The 20,429-nt window shown below is 40.6% G+C and overlaps 2 protein-coding genes across 4 annotated transcripts in view; one reads left to right on the forward strand and one right to left on the reverse strand.

Annotated features, from left to right (window-relative positions):
• Window positions 1–411: 411 nt before the first annotated feature.
• pdgfrl (platelet-derived growth factor receptor-like) lies at window positions 412–5,311 on the forward strand. The gene is made up of 6 exons (XM_083891804.1): window positions 412–639; window positions 1,236–1,509; window positions 1,602–1,753; window positions 3,176–3,469; window positions 4,392–4,528; window positions 4,967–5,311. The coding sequence occupies exons 1-6, from the start codon at window positions 585–587 to the stop codon at window positions 5,147–5,149; spliced, it is 1,095 nt and encodes a 364-aa protein (XP_083747930.1). The 5' UTR covers window positions 412–584; the 3' UTR covers window positions 5,150–5,311.
• A 401-nt stretch (window positions 5,312–5,712) lies between these two features.
• mtus1a (microtubule associated tumor suppressor 1a) overlaps window positions 5,713–20,429 on the reverse strand; it is a 28,408-nt gene continuing 13,691 nt past the window's right edge. For all 3 annotated transcript variants that reach the window (XM_083891052.1, XM_083891051.1, XM_083891053.1), the window contains 9 exons: window positions 18,597–18,802; window positions 12,691–12,757; window positions 9,275–9,486; window positions 9,053–9,158; window positions 8,746–8,819; window positions 8,556–8,651; window positions 7,780–7,896; window positions 7,582–7,679; window positions 5,713–6,883 (listed from right to left, as the gene is read on the reverse strand). In XM_083891052.1, the coding sequence (XP_083747178.1) occupies window positions 6,655–6,883; window positions 7,582–7,679; window positions 7,780–7,896; window positions 8,556–8,651; window positions 8,746–8,819; window positions 9,053–9,158; window positions 9,275–9,486; window positions 12,691–12,757; window positions 18,597–18,802 (1,205 nt within the window). In that variant the 3' untranslated portion in view covers window positions 5,713–6,654. The remainder of the gene's footprint in view (window positions 6,884–7,581; window positions 7,680–7,779; window positions 7,897–8,555; window positions 8,652–8,745; window positions 8,820–9,052; window positions 9,159–9,274; window positions 9,487–12,690; window positions 12,758–18,596; window positions 18,803–20,429) is intronic.

Here is a 20,429-nt window from a genome sequence, read left to right on the forward strand (position 1 = left end):
AAAATAAGAATGTTCTTAATTGAGATACAATGCTGTTTTATAACCACAATATTCCCCATATAAAGGATAAATTAAAGAAAATCTAGCATGTTACAATAATGTCACGTGACATCAAATGTCATGTGCTCTTAATTTGGATGCAAACACCTGCTGTTACATCACAAACCAGGATGTCAACACAGATGTGCAGCACATGTGAAAGTATGAACCTCCTCCACACAGCAGCTCAGCTGTGGGTTTAGTGGAATGGCCCTTTAGAGCACAGCATGGTTCACATTTATTCCAGCAGAGGGCGCTAGATTATGCATCTCCACTCTTGGTATCTGAGGACAGAGAGAGAGAGAGAGAGAGAAAGAACAGAGTGGCTCTTAAATAGTTCTTTTCTTTTTTCCTCTGCGTCTGTGACGAGGATGGAGCTGCAAATCTAAACAGAGCAGCTGGAGCCTGCAGAGTTCCAGCGAAGCTCCGAGCCTGACCCTCTCTCTCTCTCTCTCTCTCTCTCTCTCTCTCTCTCTCCTCCTGAGCTCTCACCTCTCTGACCCTTCAGAGCAGCCCCTGCATTTATCTGCACACCAGCACAGACCATGAAGTTCTGGGTTGTGCTTTGCCTGGCACTGCTTTGGCTCGAGCTCCACGGCGGTGAGTAAAGTCTCCATTTTCTGAGCGAAGCAAAGTTGCTGCTGAGACTTGAGAACATGGTGTGCAACCTGGAAGTATAGGAGGATTAGATCATCTGAGGCTTGTATAAATACTGTCTGGGTGGAGGTGGGGGGTGGAGGTGGAGGGTACACCAGGCTGTGGAGTGGGAGGTGAATTCACAGTGAGGTCATTCTCAGCCATCATTGACAAAGATAAACACTGTCAGCAGTTTCTTTGCCCTCAGGCAGAATAAATACCATCAGCCATATGCCATATTTGAACTATACACAATGTGTGTAAACTGGTCTCTTTGCTGAAGGTTTGCATTAAGATGTATGAGTTTGTAAAAGGTCTGTGCAAAACAGCTGCTTCTGAGGCTTGAAACAGACAGGTGTTTCTAATTAAATGGCCTTAATCTGAGGAATAAAACAACAAACACGTCACTTTTTCTCCTTGGTTTCTTTGCCTTCTGAGAACAAAAAAACACAGTCTCACCAAAACAAAGGTAGACTTTGTAGCAGCAACAGGGATTTCACACTTCCTGTACACAGATGTTCTGATCGATTATTATTATTCCTTTCCCCGTGGAAATTCAGGCGACTGCCAGCAAGTCAAGCGAAGAAAAGACACAGGAGAGAATCGAATCAGGCCGGGGGGGAAACGGGTGAAGCTGCGACAACCCAAACCCAAGGATGTGGGCGGCAAAGGCCCGTCCCTACTGACCCAGGTCCTGGACAAGGGCCGCTTCCTTCGCCTGGGCCAGAGCACGACTCTGACTCCTGGGAAGAACATGGAGCTGCGCTGTAAAGGCAACAACATCGGATGGTCTTACCCGACCTACCTGGACACCTTCAACGACTCACGCCTCAGGTGCTGCACATACTCAACAGCTGTTTTCATGACAGCAAACCATTAGCTGATGTGAATGTGAAGGTGTGACCTTTTGTCTCCTCTGTCTCCAGCATCAAGCAGAGTGACAAGTACAGTCAGCTGATCCTGACGTCACCATCTGCTGCTGACACCGGGACTTACAGCTGCTGGGTGATCGTGTGTGATGGCACTGACTGTGAGAAGGACCACGAACGCTCCTATGACTCATACGTCTATTTCACAGGTGATTAAAGGACCAGTGTGTAAGATTTAGTGGGGCTCTATCAACAGGAATTGGAAAACATATTAATAAGCCCTTTTCAGAACGCTTGGTTTAGAAGTATCTCTTAAAAAAAACAAAAAAAAAAAACTTAAGGGACAGGAAATGACATCAGCTACAGAGGCTACTGGGAGCATTTGGAAAAGTGATCATTTGCAGGCTCTAGCAGGCACATTGCCGTCATATATAACATGTATCCACTGGACAGATAAATCCTCTGAGGCTGGAAGTTTGTGTAGAACTCTGTGCTGCACTGTGGAGCCAAGAATAGAACTTTTTGCAGACTTCGCAGACTTCCAGTTTTCGGATACCGTTGCCCTCGCCAGCACTCTCGCGTGTTTTAGGGACAAAGTGGAGCTCAGCGAGACAATAATTCCAGAAATTTAGCGCATTGTGACGTCTCAATGAGTGCGGAAGTCAACATCCTGTACTTAGACTGAGGAGGACCACAAAAACATGAGTGAGTCATCATTTTTCACACTTGAAACCGACTGATAGGGCCTCCAGAGTCCCAAATATAAGGATTTAAATGATTAAAAAGTTGATTTTGCATAATATGGGACCTTTAATCTTCTATGGACCGCCCCTGTGTCTGGAATAAATAAGGTTGATTGCTCAAGAAAGAAAAACTCAAATGGTTATGTTTAAGGTGATGTGTGTTGATCACAGTGACACATTAGCTCAGTTCTAGGTCACACCATACAACTTTATTTATTTTTTATTTTTTACTACATATAAGAATTCAATAGAATTTTAATGAATTTTAAGTCAGTTAAGAATCAAAACTTGTCTTGCGAATGAACCTACAGTGACAATATTTCCCTTACCCTTGTTCCTTAAAATGAAGATAAAATCACATGTAAAGTCGATACCCAACCTCTAAAGTGGAGAAAAACGACTTGAAATAAAACGATTATGTGTAGTTTATGTCTGAGGAAAACCTCCCTGGCGGAAGGACAAGGATCTAAAAATGGACAGGACTCCAAATGTGAACTTCATGTACTGTATTGGCTTTCTGGGGAGGTTTTTCAATTGGATGTCAAAAAAAAGTAGTCAAAAAAATATCAAAACACTTTTATTTATGCCTTTATCTTAACAAAGTGAAAAACACAAGATGTTTTGTTCTTCAAAGCTACAAGGAGCCACAGCAGAGTGGCTGAAGAGCCACATGAGGCTCTAGAGTCGCAGGCTGCAGACCCCTGGTGTAGACGCTTCACCAACAGTAACTATTGTTTTAGAAATAGAAGTTTTCCCAATTAAAATAGTTTAAAATAGTTTTCACTGTTCGGGACACTAACTTAAAGGCAGCAGAAAAGAATACATACAGTCACTATTCAACGTCTGTGCAAGAGAACCAACTGGTTCGATTTTCCTCTGTCTCACCAGACAAGGACAACCTCTTCGTCCCCTCTGCCATCCACTTTGAGATCGTGTACCTGCGGCCTGACAGATCTGCGGTGCTGCCCTGTCGTGTGACTGACCCGCAGGCCAAAGTGAGCCTGCACAGAGAAGTTCCTGCTGAAGAGATCCTCACCAATGAGACCCTGGTCGCCTACGACCCCACGAAAGGCTTCGTCTTCCGGAGCCCCACTAAAGAGCAGCAGGGAGTCTTCTACTGCAAGGCCGTGACCAGGAGCACACCTCAGATCTCTGTCAAGTACCAGCTTCTCTACGTGGAGGGTAAGCGGACACAGCAATCACACAACATATCATTATGGCTAGAAATAGAGGAACGTGTGATAAACTGCTCATTCAATTGATATAGACTATAGAGCACGTCACTGAAATGACTCAAAAAAAAGGAAGAACCACCATGAGAGGCATGTTTCACAAAGTCATGAATCAAGTGCCAGCTTTGCCTCGTCAGCTCCTTAGAAGAAGGTTGCATTTCAGAGTCAGAGGCTTGCCAATCGAGTTCGGATCATGTCGACGCTTGCCAGTTAAGAGAAAAACACACGTCTGGATGTGAGTTGATGACATTTAATGTGAATGTTTCGGTTTAAAGCTGTAGTTTAAAGTAACATTTAAATATGAAGGAATATCTGTTAGATCCAAATCATTGTCAAATTAGTTCACGCTCATGTCTGTGGCGACATACAGCACTATGGATGAAACTGCCTATAAGAAGTTCTCGAAGTGGATTCACTGCTAAAAATAAACCAGAAGATTCACCAAGAGTTCACAATTGTACCTTATTCACGATTTTGGCTTCTCACGAACCTGATTATGCAATATTGAAAATACGTCCTCCTCCTCCAACTGCAATCAACCACTCCTCGACCACCTGCCTGAATATGTGCATGCATGCTCAAACACAGCTGCTGCTGTTTCCTTCACCACACAGCTCAAATTAAGTTTCCTGGATACAGTCTAAACAAGTAAACACTCAATGAAAAGACAGATATACAACAGGAAATGACCAAAGTACTGTAGAATAATGCTCTGTCTCTCACTCCCTCTAAGCTGCATTATGTTTGACATCTAAAAATGACTTACATTTGTGAGCTTTAGCTTGTTTCCTTCACCAGCAGATATTAAAATGAATAGATACACTTGTGAGATATTCCAAAAATCACTGTGTTCGCCTATCTGGTGTTGTCAGTTCCCAGTGGTCCACCGTTTGTGAGCCTGCACTCGTCTCCGGAGTCGGTGAGAGGAGGAGACAACCTGAACGTAACGTGCACCGTGCTGGGAGAGCCGGACGTGAACGTGAGCTTCACATGGTCTTATCCTGGTCAGGTAAGAGGAATACAACAAGGTGAAATTCACACTGGAATCAAATGTATCACATCAAGGGCGTATTAAAATGGCTATTAACAGATGTTAAAGCTGTTATCTTCTTGAGTGTAAATTTTGGAAATATGAGCAACCATCCAATACATTCAGACCATTGTTCAATAAGTTCACACTTTCAGCTCCACACAACAGTGTATTTCTCAGGACAGTGGCGTTTAGGTCTTGTGTCGCCCCCTGCACATTTTCTGCAGTAATTCGTTTCATGTCAGGACACATTTCAGATCAGTTTGGAGTACGACTGAAAACGCAAAGAAGCGCTCACACAGTCTCAGAAATAAATACGATATGAATGAATGAGCAGTCACATCACGCAGTACAGACACAGCTGTAGGAACACTTTTCAACAAATTTAAAAACAGTACGTTTTGTTTTACTGCATAGGATCTCCGACCTGTTCACATCCAAACTTCGTGGCGGCTGGTTAACAGGGGCATGGGTCACACCACCCGGCTCACTCACAGCGTCCTGACTGTAGAAGACATGGAGACCATTGACTTTGGAACCTACGTCTGTAAAGCCAAAAACCAAAATGGTGAAACAGTCGTGAGAATCGACATTCACTAGTCCAACAACGGGCCCCGTGGTATATTCCAGAGCTTTTCACATATTATATACAACTCTAACACACAGACCAGTGGGAGCAGATGAAATCCACATGTACTTAAAATGGATGTATTTTTTAAGATTACAAATTTTGACAAGAATAAAGATTTGTTATGTTCTTGACTGAAGAGTTCTTTTTGTCTTTTACAATTACAAGGTTGAAGCTTAAAATTAACTTTTAGTGGAGCAGTGAGACTTAAACACAAAAACAAGTCAGAACCTGGTTTGAAGCTTAGCAGTGCACCAGGCTGGTGTCCTAATGTGCTCCATATGTGGAATGTGATGGGCTGGCCCAGAACTTATTTTGGTCCAATGCAACACTTGCTGCAGTTTCCACTTTGCTGAATAGTTGCTGGTTGTTGTGATTTTGGCTTAAACTGTTGTGTGGTTTAAAAAAAATGTTCAAGGCTTTTTGACTTGAGCAACAGTAACAACAGTAACTGGACTGATGGTGAATATCAACATCAGAGGAAAAATCTGGTTTTCCTTGTAGCATTATACCTGAATAAATAAACAATATGTAATTCACTTTTAATACAAGACTTTATTAATTGCATATTTCAAACCGGGCCAACACACCAACATTATCAATTCCACACAAAATATTCTTTTTTGAGACGATTCCAAGATGCAGTGTATCCGACATGTAAAAGCAAGGCTTCTTCTGGTCAAATCTTTGCAAAGACCCCGAGTTTAAAGCTGCAATGAAAAGCAGGGTTCAGTGAAAGACCACTGACCAACACATGCACAAAGCTTTGGACTGGTCCCTTTGTCAATCAGTCAAACACACAAATGAACCTGAGGCCAAAGATGATGAACAAATACTGAACTCTGAAAATAAGAGAATAATATTATGAACATTCCCTTTTGAAAAACACTGGTCTAATGACTGAGTAGCAGTGGGATGTTAGTAATATGACGGCAGTGAGCTGTGAGAAATGGTGCAGGAATTCAACATATTTAAAATAAAAACATACCCTGAAGAGGGACAGAGTCCTCTGCATTCAAAGCTGTACTAAATCAGACTTCAGTCAGCTGTGTCCCCTCTCACTGCAGGGCTGAATCTGCACAGGTGTATACATGTGCATGCATGTGTGCATGCATTTCATTTCTTTACAGCATATAATTATTGTATGTGAGCTTCAGGGAAAAAAAGCATCCACCAACAAATACAAGTAACAAAAATAGTGTTTCATTTCATAGGAGTCCTGAGTTTTCCTTTTCCCCTCATCCATAGTTTCAGATGTGAAAGGCAAACAAACATGGTGGCCTTGCTTATAAGTGCTTCTGTGCAACATTCTTCAAGTCTCTCGCTTCTGTACAGAAATTGTAAGAGTTCACCTAATCCTGCAGGAGCCAAAGTCAGACTGCTGTGTTGCTAAGCAAACAGGAAACAAACATGGCTCTGTGTTCTGGAGGGATAACTCAAATGTGACGCTCTGCTTCCCGGAAGCAGGGGCCCATCGTTATCTGGGTGAGAGAGGAGGACTGGAGAAGAGGCCGGAGCTGCGAGGTGACTGGAAGTTGAAGGAGTGGGAGGGAGAGGTGGAGGTGGGCGACACCTTGCGGGGGCTGCTCAGGTCTCCGTTATGAAGCTTCCACATCAGCTCCTCGTTCTCCATTGACAAACGCTTGTTCACCTTGGACTCTTTCTGAAGAGACTCCTGCAGCACGGCCTGCTCTGTGGACAGTTGTCTGTGGAGTGTCAACACAACAGCTCAGAAATGACATACAGCTAAAAAGCTAAAAACAAACTGTGTTCAGTTTAGTTCCCACATTATCAAACTACTTGCACATGGTAATATTTTTCAAATAAAACTGACATCATACAAGTCTTAAAACGCTGAAGGGATGAAACTGCGCCCTAAACCCACAGGTTCTTGCCACAATTAAATTCTTTAAAAAATGCAACAACTGTTTAGTTTAATTTTGAAATGATTTGGATAACTACTACAAATTGTAGGTTTTAAGAAATGTGACAAACAGGAATGTACAGTGTGAAGCTCGTCCTCAAATTGATACCTTGTGTAAAGCACAATAAGTGAACAATATATAAACAACATTGTTGTCATTTGTTGGGGACTATTATCATAAACCTTAGTGAGTATTCAATTCCGCAGGAAATGATGTAGGATTTGCGTTGCATTCAAATGCAGAAACATGTCATTGTCAGCCAGTGAAACACTGTGGCTCACGGAAGATTTGTTCTATGGAAATGAATGAATGAATGAATGAATGAATGAATGAATGAATGAATGAATGAATGAATGAAGAATCAATGGCATGCAGGAGCATTCACTTTACTGGCAGTTTATCAAGTCTATAAATGCATGAGGAGTGTGAGACAAGTGGTTTTTCCATGACTTCACAGTAGCTCAGTGATGAAGTCTTACCTTGACATGGCAGCATGTCTTTCCATGCGAGCTTTAAGGTCCTCATTCTCCTGCTGGACCTTCTTAAGGTTCTCATCCAACTTAACATTTTTCTCTGTCTGGTAGAGACAAAAAAAGAGAACAGAATGATTGACTTAATTGTTTTATTATAATTTTTTTTCTTGCCCAGAATGAACGTTTATCTTCCTCAGGTCTCACCAGTTTCTCTATCTCCATCAGCTTTTTCTCCTGCTGGTGGAGCTGTTTGTTTTTGATATCCAGCACCACTTTGAGACTGTCCAGCTCCTGCTCCAGGTACAGGCTGTGGGAGTCCTTCTGCAGGGCCAAATGAGTGATGTTCAGGGACTATTATGACTGACAAAATATTTTTTTATTTTTTATACAGAACCACACAGAGGGCATCATGCATCACACATTATATTTACAGCTTGAGACTTAAGGGGCCAATCAAAATATGGTCGTATAGAATGACTCATTACAATCATGAAAATGATGTGTTCTGCATTAAGACAGCTGAACTACTCATAGTCTAAATATGATCAATATATGCTGCTGATCTGCTGCTAATGCTTATCAATTATCTATGAATAACAGACGTGGAGCGGCAGAGTAATGTGAGGCAGTTAATGACTCCACTGTTTCAGGCCAGAATGCTGAGTACATGTGGCAGCCACTTAACACTGATGAGCAGTGGCAGCCTCACTGTACAACAGCACTCTGGGAAAATGAAATCATACAACCTGGACACAAAGGCTGTTAAAGAATGGATAATGGCCGACTGGCCTTACAGAAAACTATGGACCACTTAAGAATGAAGTCTTTCAAGTAAACAGATTGATTTTAGTTTTTATCGATTTCCATCTGCTTGGTTATCGCTGGTGTCATGGTTTTCCCACCTCGGGGTTTAACACCCTCAGAGTTATGCGATGTTTCCAAATGGGGCTCTGCTAAAATAAGCTCACAGATAAGAGTACCTGACTCTTTTCAGCCAGCTCCTTCCTCCTCTTCTCCTCTGCTGTTAGCTTCTCTACGAGGACATTGTTCTCCACTGTCAGCTCCTGAATCTGTCCCTGTGATTTCACACAATTTGTGAAGTTCTACATTAAGTCATCAAATCACAAGCATAATTTGAATTCATTACATGAAAAAGGAAATTGTATTTACCAATAGAGAAGATTCTGCATCTTTCAACATTTTGTCCAAAGACTGCAGCTCCTGATGGTGAACTTTTGTGAGTTCTGACAAGTATACACATGTTGAGACATTAGAGACGTTTAAAAAAATGCAAATCTGTAAAAGGTTAATCACAACTTCATATTTTAATGCAATAAAACATCGTTATAATGTGCATACTTTTGCTAACTGAGGCAGAATAAGTGAAGTAACCATAGCCAAGTTCTTTTCTAACAAGCTCATAAAGCAGCTTCATGAGATGGAAGTACTGAGGTTTGAATAGTTGCTGTTCACTCACCTTCCAGTGACTCTTCATACTGCTGTTTGACACACTGCAGCTGCTCTTCGTGGCCGCTCTGTAGTTCCAACTTCAAGGCTTCATGATTATCTCTGAGCTCCCCCATCTTTAGAAATAGGATGATATAGTTAGGACATGACATTTGGATATTTTGCAGACAGAAAATATAGAATATAAATTATAACTAAATGATGTACATAAAAACAAACAGTGAATATAAACCTGCTGTTGCATGAGAGTGTTGCACTTGTCTGCCTCCTCTTGGTAGGTGAGGTGGACCTTGTCCCACTCAGCCTGGTAGAAGGCCTGCAGCCTCTGCTCCAGCTCAGATACATCTTTCTGGTGCTGCTCCTGCAGTTTCTGCAGAGAAGCCTCCAGAGAAACACGCAGCTCCTTCTCTTTCTCCAAGCGCTCAGATGAATGGATGTAGGAAACTGGAAATAAAAACAAAGAGAAAGAATTTGATCTCAGAAGGTGTTAAGTGAGTGTAACCAGCTGTGGAGAACGGCATCTTCAATTTGAAAGTGCATTAGTAGCCACTTCTGCAAGGAATCTGTCAAGTGAAGAACATCTGTTAAGTCATTCCTGAAGCAAGTGTCTGTGTATGTGCGAAACAACGCACTCCAAAAAGTAATGGAAAACTTTTCAAGGTGACATGCCTCCTACACTTTACCACAACTACAACACAGCCATTTATAAACAAATTACGGAGGCAAGAACAACCTTCAATTCTTTCCCAATATTTTGAAAGTGGCAGCAAAGGTAACATCTCTTAAAATCAACATTTCATCTTTTTAAAGTGCTTTCTGTTCTTTGAACTGTCTGACCATGTCCTAACCGTTTCCATCAATAAGTGTTTATATCAGCTCTGAAGTATGTGATGGTGACTAACTCCATAACATGCCTCCACTTAAAATGGCTCTGCACAAAAACTAGATACACCCAGCAGCTGGCAATGGACCTCAGCTCAGCAGTGAAGACAAAGTGATGGTCCACAGTAAGAAAGACGAGAAACTCATGTTTAACAGGTGACTCTCCTTGAAAATAGTTGGTATCAAATGCAGGGTTCGACAGTAAACCACAACTGTTTAACTTTCAACATTCTATATCAAAATACAGATGCAGCTTTGGAATGCTGCAGCTTAAATGATCTGTACTTTTTCTCATTCATCCCTCACAAATAGTCAGGAAACAATAAAAGGTACTGTTCAGACCCATATGTATGATGGCCACATGCAGCATTAGAAATGCTTGACAAAAATTAGACACACAGCTTGAAAAACAGTTAAAATTGTGACTAATTCGTCAAAATGACAACCCCTGTTGATGTTTGGTCTCTTCGGTCTCTTCCTTTGCTCAGTTACATACAGAGCTGCAGTATGAGTGCACACCAATACGAGTGACCATACCCAGAGTGGAATAACGGTAGCAGATCCAGGAACAGAGGCCAAGCTAACATAGGGACTATCCATCACACGTTGGCATGTACAGCTCAACAAACTAAGTTCAACATTCCACAACCATGTGTAACAGAAATCTGGTCATATGAGTCTTTCTAAACCAAATCCACCCACAAAAAGGGGAGCGAATAGTTGATAAAATGTTGGCTGCACTTCGGCCCAGAGTTAGCAGGGCAATGGGATTGGAAGACATTTCATGATACAGATGCTCAAACAGGATCCTGAGGTGTAATTTTATTGTTGAAGATGATAACCAAGGACTATTGCTGAATCATATGTTTTGCTCTGGCCAAAGTCCTGAGTTTATTGCTGAAAGAGTAGTAGATGAATGAAGGAATATGTCTGAGGAGGAAACAAACAAACTTCTAAGAAAGCCTCAGGACATCCTGATACTTGCAAGTAAAACGTTAAATACAAAAGGCCCACCTGAGGACACTATTTTCGCAGCCTGCCTGAGGAGAAGAATTTGTTGAAAAGCAGAAATAACCCAGCTCAGCATGTAAGAGCAGTCATGTGGAAGTCCCGAGGCTGTACGTGAGGGGAGGAGTCACATTACTACTGTGCTTAAGAAAAAGAGACGGGAAGTCCCTTTGCGAGTACATGCGCCTCTGTGACAGCACTTAGGCTACACATAAAACGGGTCACTGTCTCTAAGCCTTTGTGAGTCCTCAGGTGGTGTGGCATTCTACCAGGGGGAGCCCCTCCTGTGTGGGGTCAGAGATCAGCCTGCCACCTCCCTTGGGATCAGCCTGCCACCCCCTTGGGAACGAGCCAACAACACTCACACAGCAATGATTAAGAAACATGCACACACAGCAATTAATGGGAGGAAGAAAAACAGGAAGAAAAGCAAACAAGTGTCAACTGTAAAATGACACTGCAAATTGAAATGATAACATTTATGATGTCATTTTGACAATTTTAATTTAATCCGACACTGAATCTTTCAAAATTATGACTAGTTCATTAGTATTGAATAAAAAAAACTGAAAACCAATCTAGATTTTAATTTAATTATTTTTTTTAACACATTGACTATTTTTCATTGTGGAAAAATACTCATATATGCTTTTGGCATCCTTCCATTGGTCCCAATTTGATTTAAATTTGATTTTAAGATTTTATAGATTTTTTCGAAACCCTCCATGGTCTGGCTCCAAACTGTATTTTAGACCTTTTATTTCCGTACAAACTTGCACATATTTTGAAATCCTCTGGCACCAGCCTTCCTGTCATACCTGGTTTAAAACCAAGGGAGATGGAGCCTTTGCTATTTGGGCTGTGAGGATCTGGAATGACCCGTCTGAGGAAATACGGCTGTCTGAGTCAGTGTCCTCTTTTAAGTTAAAACACACTCGCTTATTCACATTTTATCTGATTAAATAAATGTCTGGTTTCTTGCAACAGTTTCACTTAGCTGGCTGTCAATTTTACTTCTCTTGAATGTTTTTGTTTTATTTGATGTTATTGTTTCTATTCTGTCAAGGATTTAGCTTTCTTCATTATTAAATCAGTTTGTCCATTGTTTTGGTAAACTATCTTTACATATTATTATTATTATTATTATAATACCAATAAAGCCATAAATTAAAACTGTATCAGACCACAGTAGTCATCATGTGCATCAAGCCAGATATTAGTGACAAAAAAGACCAGCAGCAACAACAGATAAACTTTCTTCCCCAGATTGTCTATAGTCGTGGTTCCCTGGGGTTTGGGACCCGCAGATTGGTCATAGGAGACAACTTTTAGAGTCCTCAAACATTTTTGCAATATTTCTCCAACCTTTTAGTTTAAATTTAAATGTATACGCTTTAAATTACATATATAAAATTTGTAATTCATTTATCAATCATCTCTTCCAAATTATTTGTTTACAATTCAAAATCATATTAGATTTTTTCAAAAATGGCTGTAAAACGGGCACTATGCACAAATCTGCTTGTGTCACAATTTATATAGTGATTTTGGTTACAATACTTCTGCTATCTTTGAAGAATGGGTCCCCATAAACAACGTTTTGGAAAACACTGGTCTATAGTAGTGGAACCCACAATGTTCTGTAAACAGAATAATTCTCAAAGTCAAATCCATGAAAGAAACTGTGAGCCAGGAGTTTGTACTTTAGTGATAACCACTGTAAACAAGCCCGTGTGAGACCAAGGTGACCTTACTTACCCAGATCTCCCCGAAGGTTGACCAGCTCCTGGGACAGCTCCCTGCATTGGCGCGTGGCTTCATCTCGCTGCAGTAAAAAATGTAAAATGTCAAAAACAGATGGGGGACAAATTAAAAGACATAAACCCCCAAGGACTTTAATAAAGTGGTGTTACACCACAGGCCTCCAAGAACATCTTCTGTGTTCCATGTCCACTCTGTTCTATTGGTGAAACCAACACTGCAAACACTCTTCCTTCCAATAGTCATTCCCTCACCTGGTATTCGTTGATGGTGGAGGGAAAACAATCTCTCCCCCAGGTGTTTTTAGCCACACAGGTGTAAAAACCCCACTATACTGCATCAGTAAAACTGACTACTAGGAACTTTTAAAAAGTGTCAACTAAAATGTGAATATAAACTTTTAGATGACTTTACAAAAAAACAGAGAACACCCTTTAGAACAACTTTTGCATTTGCCAGTCAATCATTCCTAATGTCCCTGAGAACCTAAGAGATCCCTCGAGCCTTTTCTCTTTAAATAATGAAATTATGCACTTCAAACTAAAACCTAATTAACTCTTTTTATTAGGGTGTGCCAAAATCCAGATTTGTTAATCTAATGGCAGACAATAGGATTAATGGCACATAGTGGTTAACATTGGTTAACAAAGGTTGTCATTAGTCTCTTAATTAATCATGTGCGTGTTGTATGGGCAAAACATGCAAAAAATCAATATCCTTTTCTCTTTGTTCTTACATCTTGGCAGACTGCCAGTGAGTAAGAAAAAATATTTTTTTCTGGAGATTACAGATACAGTAGAATGACAATAATTGTGCGACTGGTTTGATATGGCCCAAAGCAAGCCTGCAAACCTACAGGCAGATGTTTCCTATGAATCCGACAAATGTTAATCTGACAGCAACAACTATACCATCCCTAATTATTGGTATTATCGGTAGATTTCATTCGCACATAATACTCATTTTTTGAATTTTTTTTTTTTCATACATTGGTCATCACAGTCAATATTACAGCAGTGTGAACTGGAAATTTGAGAAACACCCTAAACAAGTATTCATTACTTAATTCCAGTTTTACAACTAGGATATTGTGTAAATACTCTAAAGGCACAGCAGCAGCGAGCAAAGAAAACATTAGGAGGGATAAGGAGAAGCGAATTAAAAGGAAAACTTGACTTTCAACTCCTGTTTTCAGTTACACCACATACATTCTGGTGGCCAAATCTCTTTACTGTCTCAGTTTTGTAGTAAACAAGAGGCTGCACTGTGGGTTGCAGTGTTCATACTAGACTTGACACTGATGCATAGTCTTTCTAGAAATTGTTTCATTCTGGTGTAGCACCTTCCTTCTCTCTACGCTGATTCACACCTACATACATCATACACTATAGCATGCAAAATTCCAAATATAAACAAAAACAAAACAGCCAAAAAAGACAAAAGTGAAACACCTTACGCTATTCAGTTTACAAAAAGAAAATATATTACACCATGTCCTACTTGTCACCAGATGTGCATCTCAAGTCACTGCGGAATATAACAGTGTAGAAGCCAGTTACCCTCTCTGCAGCACAGGGAGCACTAAGGCACGCTCTGCTGCCAGAACAGCCCATGATTCAGCATCTGGCTGAGGCTTGGGTGAAGCAGCCTCCCTCTCCAGCTATGGAGACTCAGTACTCCAGGACAAGCAGTGGTCAGGGTGGACGCACCACCTCCACACACGCACACACCTCCTCACAGACTGTTCTGACAACATCTGAGGCAGGAATGAGAAGCCGTTTTCCTGGCTGTGCTGAGTGACTGCAGAGTGCATTACCGTAATCCACCTAAAAAAGCACTGGCGGGGCAGGCTTCAGTGCGCATGAGAACAGCCACCTCTCCAGTGAGGCAATGTCACTTTAAGGCAGCAGTGGAAGAGGAGAGCACACAGATAAATTGCACAGACCTGTCAGACAGCAGACTCGTGGAGTGGGACTTGTGCTGTGCAGTGACCTTCCCAGGGGGATACATGAAGAGATTTCATTACCACCATCCCCCTCCACTCACCCTTCTACATCATCCCCTCACCCCTTAGCTCCATACAATCTGATGCATGGCTGTAAGCCTGCATGGAAAGATCTCTCCATTTCAACACAGACTGCGGTTAGGGATTGAATTTCCTTCTTCTGTGCGAGAAAGATTATTGACAGCCAACATATACGATGGGTGAAAACAATAAACCACTTGTTCACTAATATCCAAATTTTAGTCATTAAACATACTGATCCAGGAGTAGTTAATAGCTGTCCAAAAAGAAATACACGACGGTATATAAACGAAATTGATCTCTGTCACTTAAGGTGAACCGTGTAGTATATTCAAGCTGGGATCATCTTTGGTTACATTAAAGTCAACTTGACACTTCTGGATCATGCCAAGTTGTCAGAGAAACAGCTCTCTCTCAGGTAAACTGATCAATCACAGGAATAAATTCTTCTTTCACAAGTGATCATTAAAATGGTAGAATGCCATTTTCTGGCTTTGATGACAGGCTCCCTCCGTCAGTTAAAGTGTGTATTAATACTAGAAACACTTGCTTAAGCAGACTCAAACAAAACTAATTATAGGCATCTATTAAAACATTTTCATTCACAAACTGTTCATTACGAGTCAGCTGTCATACCAATAGACCTCTGTGTATACTTTTACTGTTCCCTTGTGTATATTACAGTATCATGTAATGTGGAGAAGAGCACTTGATAGCAGACTAAGATCAATGACTAATTGCTTCAGATCAGGTTGCAGTTTTCTGGGGATGTTGTGAATATTAGTAAGCCAGTAGCACAAAACCAGACAGTAAATCTGTCCTTCTGGTTATTGAAAATTGTACCGGCATTCCTATACATGTTTCACAGCATTGTTTCTGTGAGAAAGGATCCAGTGCCTCCATCCAAACAGATAAGAAACCCTCACTTTGTGTTTGGCTCTAGTTCATAACCATATCATGTCAACAGCTGTGACATTCTCACACTATGATGGTAACTTTAACATCTCCTATTCTTGGTCTCACGAGTGGCCACTCTGACACGACTACCATTGTTCTCCTCACTCAAACATGGACATTTCGTGTCCTGAAATACATGCATTGTAATTAATATATTAACAGTGTCTCATATAACATGGGTACTGTGCAGTAGAATTGTTTCCAGGCAAAGGGTGAGAATAAGCAACAATAAAGTGGAGTCAGTGGGACTGAGACATCAAAATGGAACAACCATGCCGAGTTTTTCATAGTCTGTTGATGCAATCAGTTTCACAACCCTGCCAGCCAAACAAAAGGGATATGAGTCAAACATCAGTGACTAGAGAGCACACGCGGTGTCCGTCACATTAGATCTACCAGCACCAGACACATCTACAAACATTTCCTCCAGCTGTGATATGTAGGCCTGCATATATCCATTTGTTAATTCCCTTCATCATTCATTACACTCACAAAACAAGTCCTTGTTGACTTTCTGATGTCTAGAATAGGGAACAAATGTACAACAGACAAAACGTTCCCAAGTTGGCCTCTTTAACAAAAATTGTCAACACAAGTTAGACACTTGAGTGCATAATTAGAATAATATAAATTGGACGGTGCACCTAGCAGCAGACATTAAGGAACAACAAAATTCACTGAAGCTCACCAAAGCTATAATTGGACTGATGTGATGTGAACTTTCCCAACTTGAGCTATCCAGAACAGTGCCACAAGAGATATGTCTGGTGTCAAACTCGGAGAAAAGGGAGCAGCTGTTATCTAGGCCAAAGGAAATCAACCTGTGAATACATTTCTGTATCACAGCTAAGAGAGACATTGGTTTAACTTCCTTAAAAAGTTCAAAGCTACAGAGAGCTCAAGTACACTACAACAGTAGCTTGTTTGGAATACACTGACAAAATGTCACAGGCTACCTGATTCCACTTGGCAGCATCAAAACATTTCCAAGATGACACAACTTAATAAACTCTACGATTCACAACAGGTGACTTGACAAACCAGGACTCACCACAAACACTAAAACTGTATGATGAACTTCAATACCATGCTATACTAAGATATCAAGCCAAAAACTAATGAAATAGATATAAAAAAATATGTTTCTGTAATGTTTCCTCTGTACAACCCATCTATATTGACCTATATATCTAATATGTCTGCACTTGTTTCTATAATGACACATACATGTACAGTGACATTTTTAGATGAGGTCTGGTCGAGGCATTGTAAATAAATAATGGCCTGTTTCTAATGGCCTCGAGAGAAGTGCCTCCTAAGGTCTAGGTTGTGGCCCTCTGTTGGGCCTTGGAGGTACTGCAGAATGGGCCTAAGGATTATAAAAAGTTTAAAAAGTTCTTAGGGGTTGCTAATCTCTGAAGACTGGTAAGCTAAGCTTAAAAATAAAAAATCTTGGTATATCTGACAGTTTTCTATGTGCCACTGAATCAGTTTCAATGTGACAATACTATTTACAAATACAGTGTAAGAAAGGGAAAATATTATAATGCAACCAGTCATGGTACATAGCTGTATATGCACAATGAGAGCAGAAGTAAAAAGGGGTAGATTTGGTTGACATGTGTTTTTTTTAATGCAAGAGACATTTATATAGTGAAGTTCAAAGCTGCCATTACTGTGATATATTCAATATTTGTTTCTGAAATATTTAAATTTAAAACAAGTTATGGACGTTCAAAAAAGATTCATTTATATTTGGATGGCACATTCAAATTGTTGCACTCAGTCATATTTTATTACAGACTGACAGCATTAGTATATGGAGTGAACATATCTGACAAAGACACTTCTAAAGTTAACCTGAGGGACTGAAATAGTTTGTGACATTTTATATACTCATATTGGTCCATGGAGTACCTGATTTTTCCTCTAGGTTCTCAGAAAGATGTCATTCTTCACTAATTACATTAAGCCAGTGTAATTTAGGTTTGTGATTAACATGCTATAGTTTAAGGCTCCTGATGCATGTCCACATTACCAAACCATTTATCTTTAACAACAGTAGGGTGGGTTGGGTGGTGCATTGCTGATAGGATGAGCCGGTTTGTAATGTAATGTAAGAAAAAGAGTCCCATGAGTCATCTGATTTCTGGAAGCCAGTCACATGACACCACTTTCAGATCCAAGAAACACAAACCTTAAAACCTTAAACATAAAAAAAGTCAAGTGACTCTATGAAATTATAAAAATTAAAGGTGAAAGGATGTGTGATTGGACACCGTGAAATTACACAGGACACTTGAACAGGAGATCCTAACACGTCTTTTCAGACGCATAATGAAGCATTAACTGATCCTCTCATTACTTCAGATCAGTGGATGGCAACCGGAATGTTTTATGAAGTATGTCGGTATGTGCAGCTGCAAATACAAAAATGTATTTGGTTTCCATTGAATCACCACACAGGACATTTCTGCGTCAGACATAATTCTGCCACAGGGCAAATCTCCACTCAAAGAAAACCAACAAATCCAAGCTTCAGAATATGAGAGCTAGTGCGAGTAATTCAGAGACTACAGTATGTTGAGTTTAGAGGAGCAGCTACAAGGTGCAATCAATGACCCTGGCAAATTTCACTTCTGCAGATGTACATGCAGTCCTCTAATCAAATGCTAGCTGCTGCTGCCACCTTGTGGTAATAGATTACTAGGCACTACTAATGGCGCTAATCTCGCCTCAGCATCAATGCCGAACTGTCAATCAGTTAAAAACACTTAACTCTCTGTGAAATGTGGGTTAATCTCCAACAATTAGCAAGGAAATGTCTAAAATGTTGACACAGCTCCCCCACGACCCTCATGTGGAGGATAAAGTGGCAACAATTATAATCAATTTCGCAGCTCTAGTTAAGTATTCTCACCTCAATCAATGTTTGCTGCAAGACGATGGTGAGTGCCTCAAATCTGCAGTTACTGGTTGTGAGAAGTGTCATGAGTTGCTTGATGCTCTGGTCCTTCTTTTCACCTTTGGCGACACTTGGTGGTACCACATTTGGAGGTCCATGAGTCCGGTTTGGTTGGGATGGTTGCTGCTGATGGGAGGTGCCCTTGGGTTTGGTCTTGTCCACTGTAAAAGAACATGTATTGACTGAGGCGACTACGTTGATCATCATCATATCCTCCCACTTAAGCACTGCAGTTCGTCCACAGGCAGTACCACCCACCCCATACAATTCGGTCAGGGTCAATAAAGCAGCAGGCTCAGGTGTCAAAGTACAGAATGTTATAGCCAAGAACTGTTCTGTTCCATCAGCCAGCCTGAACATTCCCAGTGCTGCCCCTCTGACAGCCATTATATAAAAATGGATCCTCTGAATGCAATTACTTTTCCATATCCTAATGTAATTTGATGTTCCACAGATACAGGGGGAAAAGGACAGCTATTTTAGCAAGGCCATGCTACTGTGATTTTGGTTTATAAATACATTACACCCACTGTTATAGCCACATCAGTCCAACTAATGATCATGTTTACTCTGCCCCCACAATGCTGTAACACTATTAAAGAGATATAGTGGTGGAGATTATAGTGGAGACAAATGAAATGAGTGTTTATATATATTTTAGGATTAGACAAGAGTCGTTTCTGTGAAATACAAATCTGATCCATCTATGAGTGTGTAGTGACTAGTATGCACCACAGTGGTGAGGATATATCAGACATACCCGCTTTAATGAGCTGACTATATACCACCTTAGGCATGTGTGGGTACACATTCATACAATGGTATCTGCTGCTTTACATTACGGCCGCTAGATCAACTTAAGATGTGTAAAAAACAAAAGGACATAACTTTAATGACACAAGTGTGCACCCAAAACATTGAGACAGTTTGCACTCCTGTCCATGAAGTGTTTGTAATCATGTCCTTTATGAACTGCAAAACCTGGAGCATAATCAAGTTAAATTTAGAGTCACTAAGCAGGACATCAACTGAAAGGATCATAACATCCCAGAATAACACCAGCATGTGAGAAACCTAACACTGCATCTACTACGATGTCTTCCAGCTGATCCTCAAGCTGCTGAGTGAACATTTGTCTGCACAGTGCACAATAGTTTGATTAGTGCAACACAACAATGCAGAGAGTATCAATACAACTACAAGCTTTCAACGCTGATCATAGTTGCGAGACACATCTCACAATACTAAAACTGGCATATTTTCTAGTCCCATGGCACACAAACTTGAACTCACACTGGTCTATATCCACATGTGTAATGCAATTCACAAGTGGTTTGCTTTGGTAGCCTGTGTTTCAATGACAAAGTAAACAGCTCAGCACAGAAGGGAGGCACAGCCTTTTAAACAAACAGAACATTAATTACATATTGGTTCAGCTGACCACATAAGAAATACCGACTACAGTAGTATTGAATAAAAAGTTTAGAATTGTAATGGTTAAATTCAGTCAACAGTTAAAAATGTTTTGTTTATCATTTCAGAATTATAAGTACAATGTACCAAATGAAACTGAAAATGCAGCTGAAGTATTGACGTGGATGGGAAAAATTACACACAGCCAAATCATTTCTATAATTTTGCTGACACTGCAGATAGGAGGGATCAACCTACTTTAAACGGTTTCTTTAAATTAGGATGCCCTCTGCTGGTTGTGCAAAGACCACAAAAACACAGTCACAGCCAGATTGCACTAAAAAACATGCCTGACAAAAAACACCAGGATCCACA

The sequence above is a fragment of the Microchirus variegatus genome (assembly GCF_963457635.1).
Source record: "Microchirus variegatus genome assembly, chromosome: 6".
Classification (NCBI taxonomy): domain Eukaryota; kingdom Metazoa; phylum Chordata; class Actinopteri; order Pleuronectiformes; family Soleidae; genus Microchirus; species Microchirus variegatus.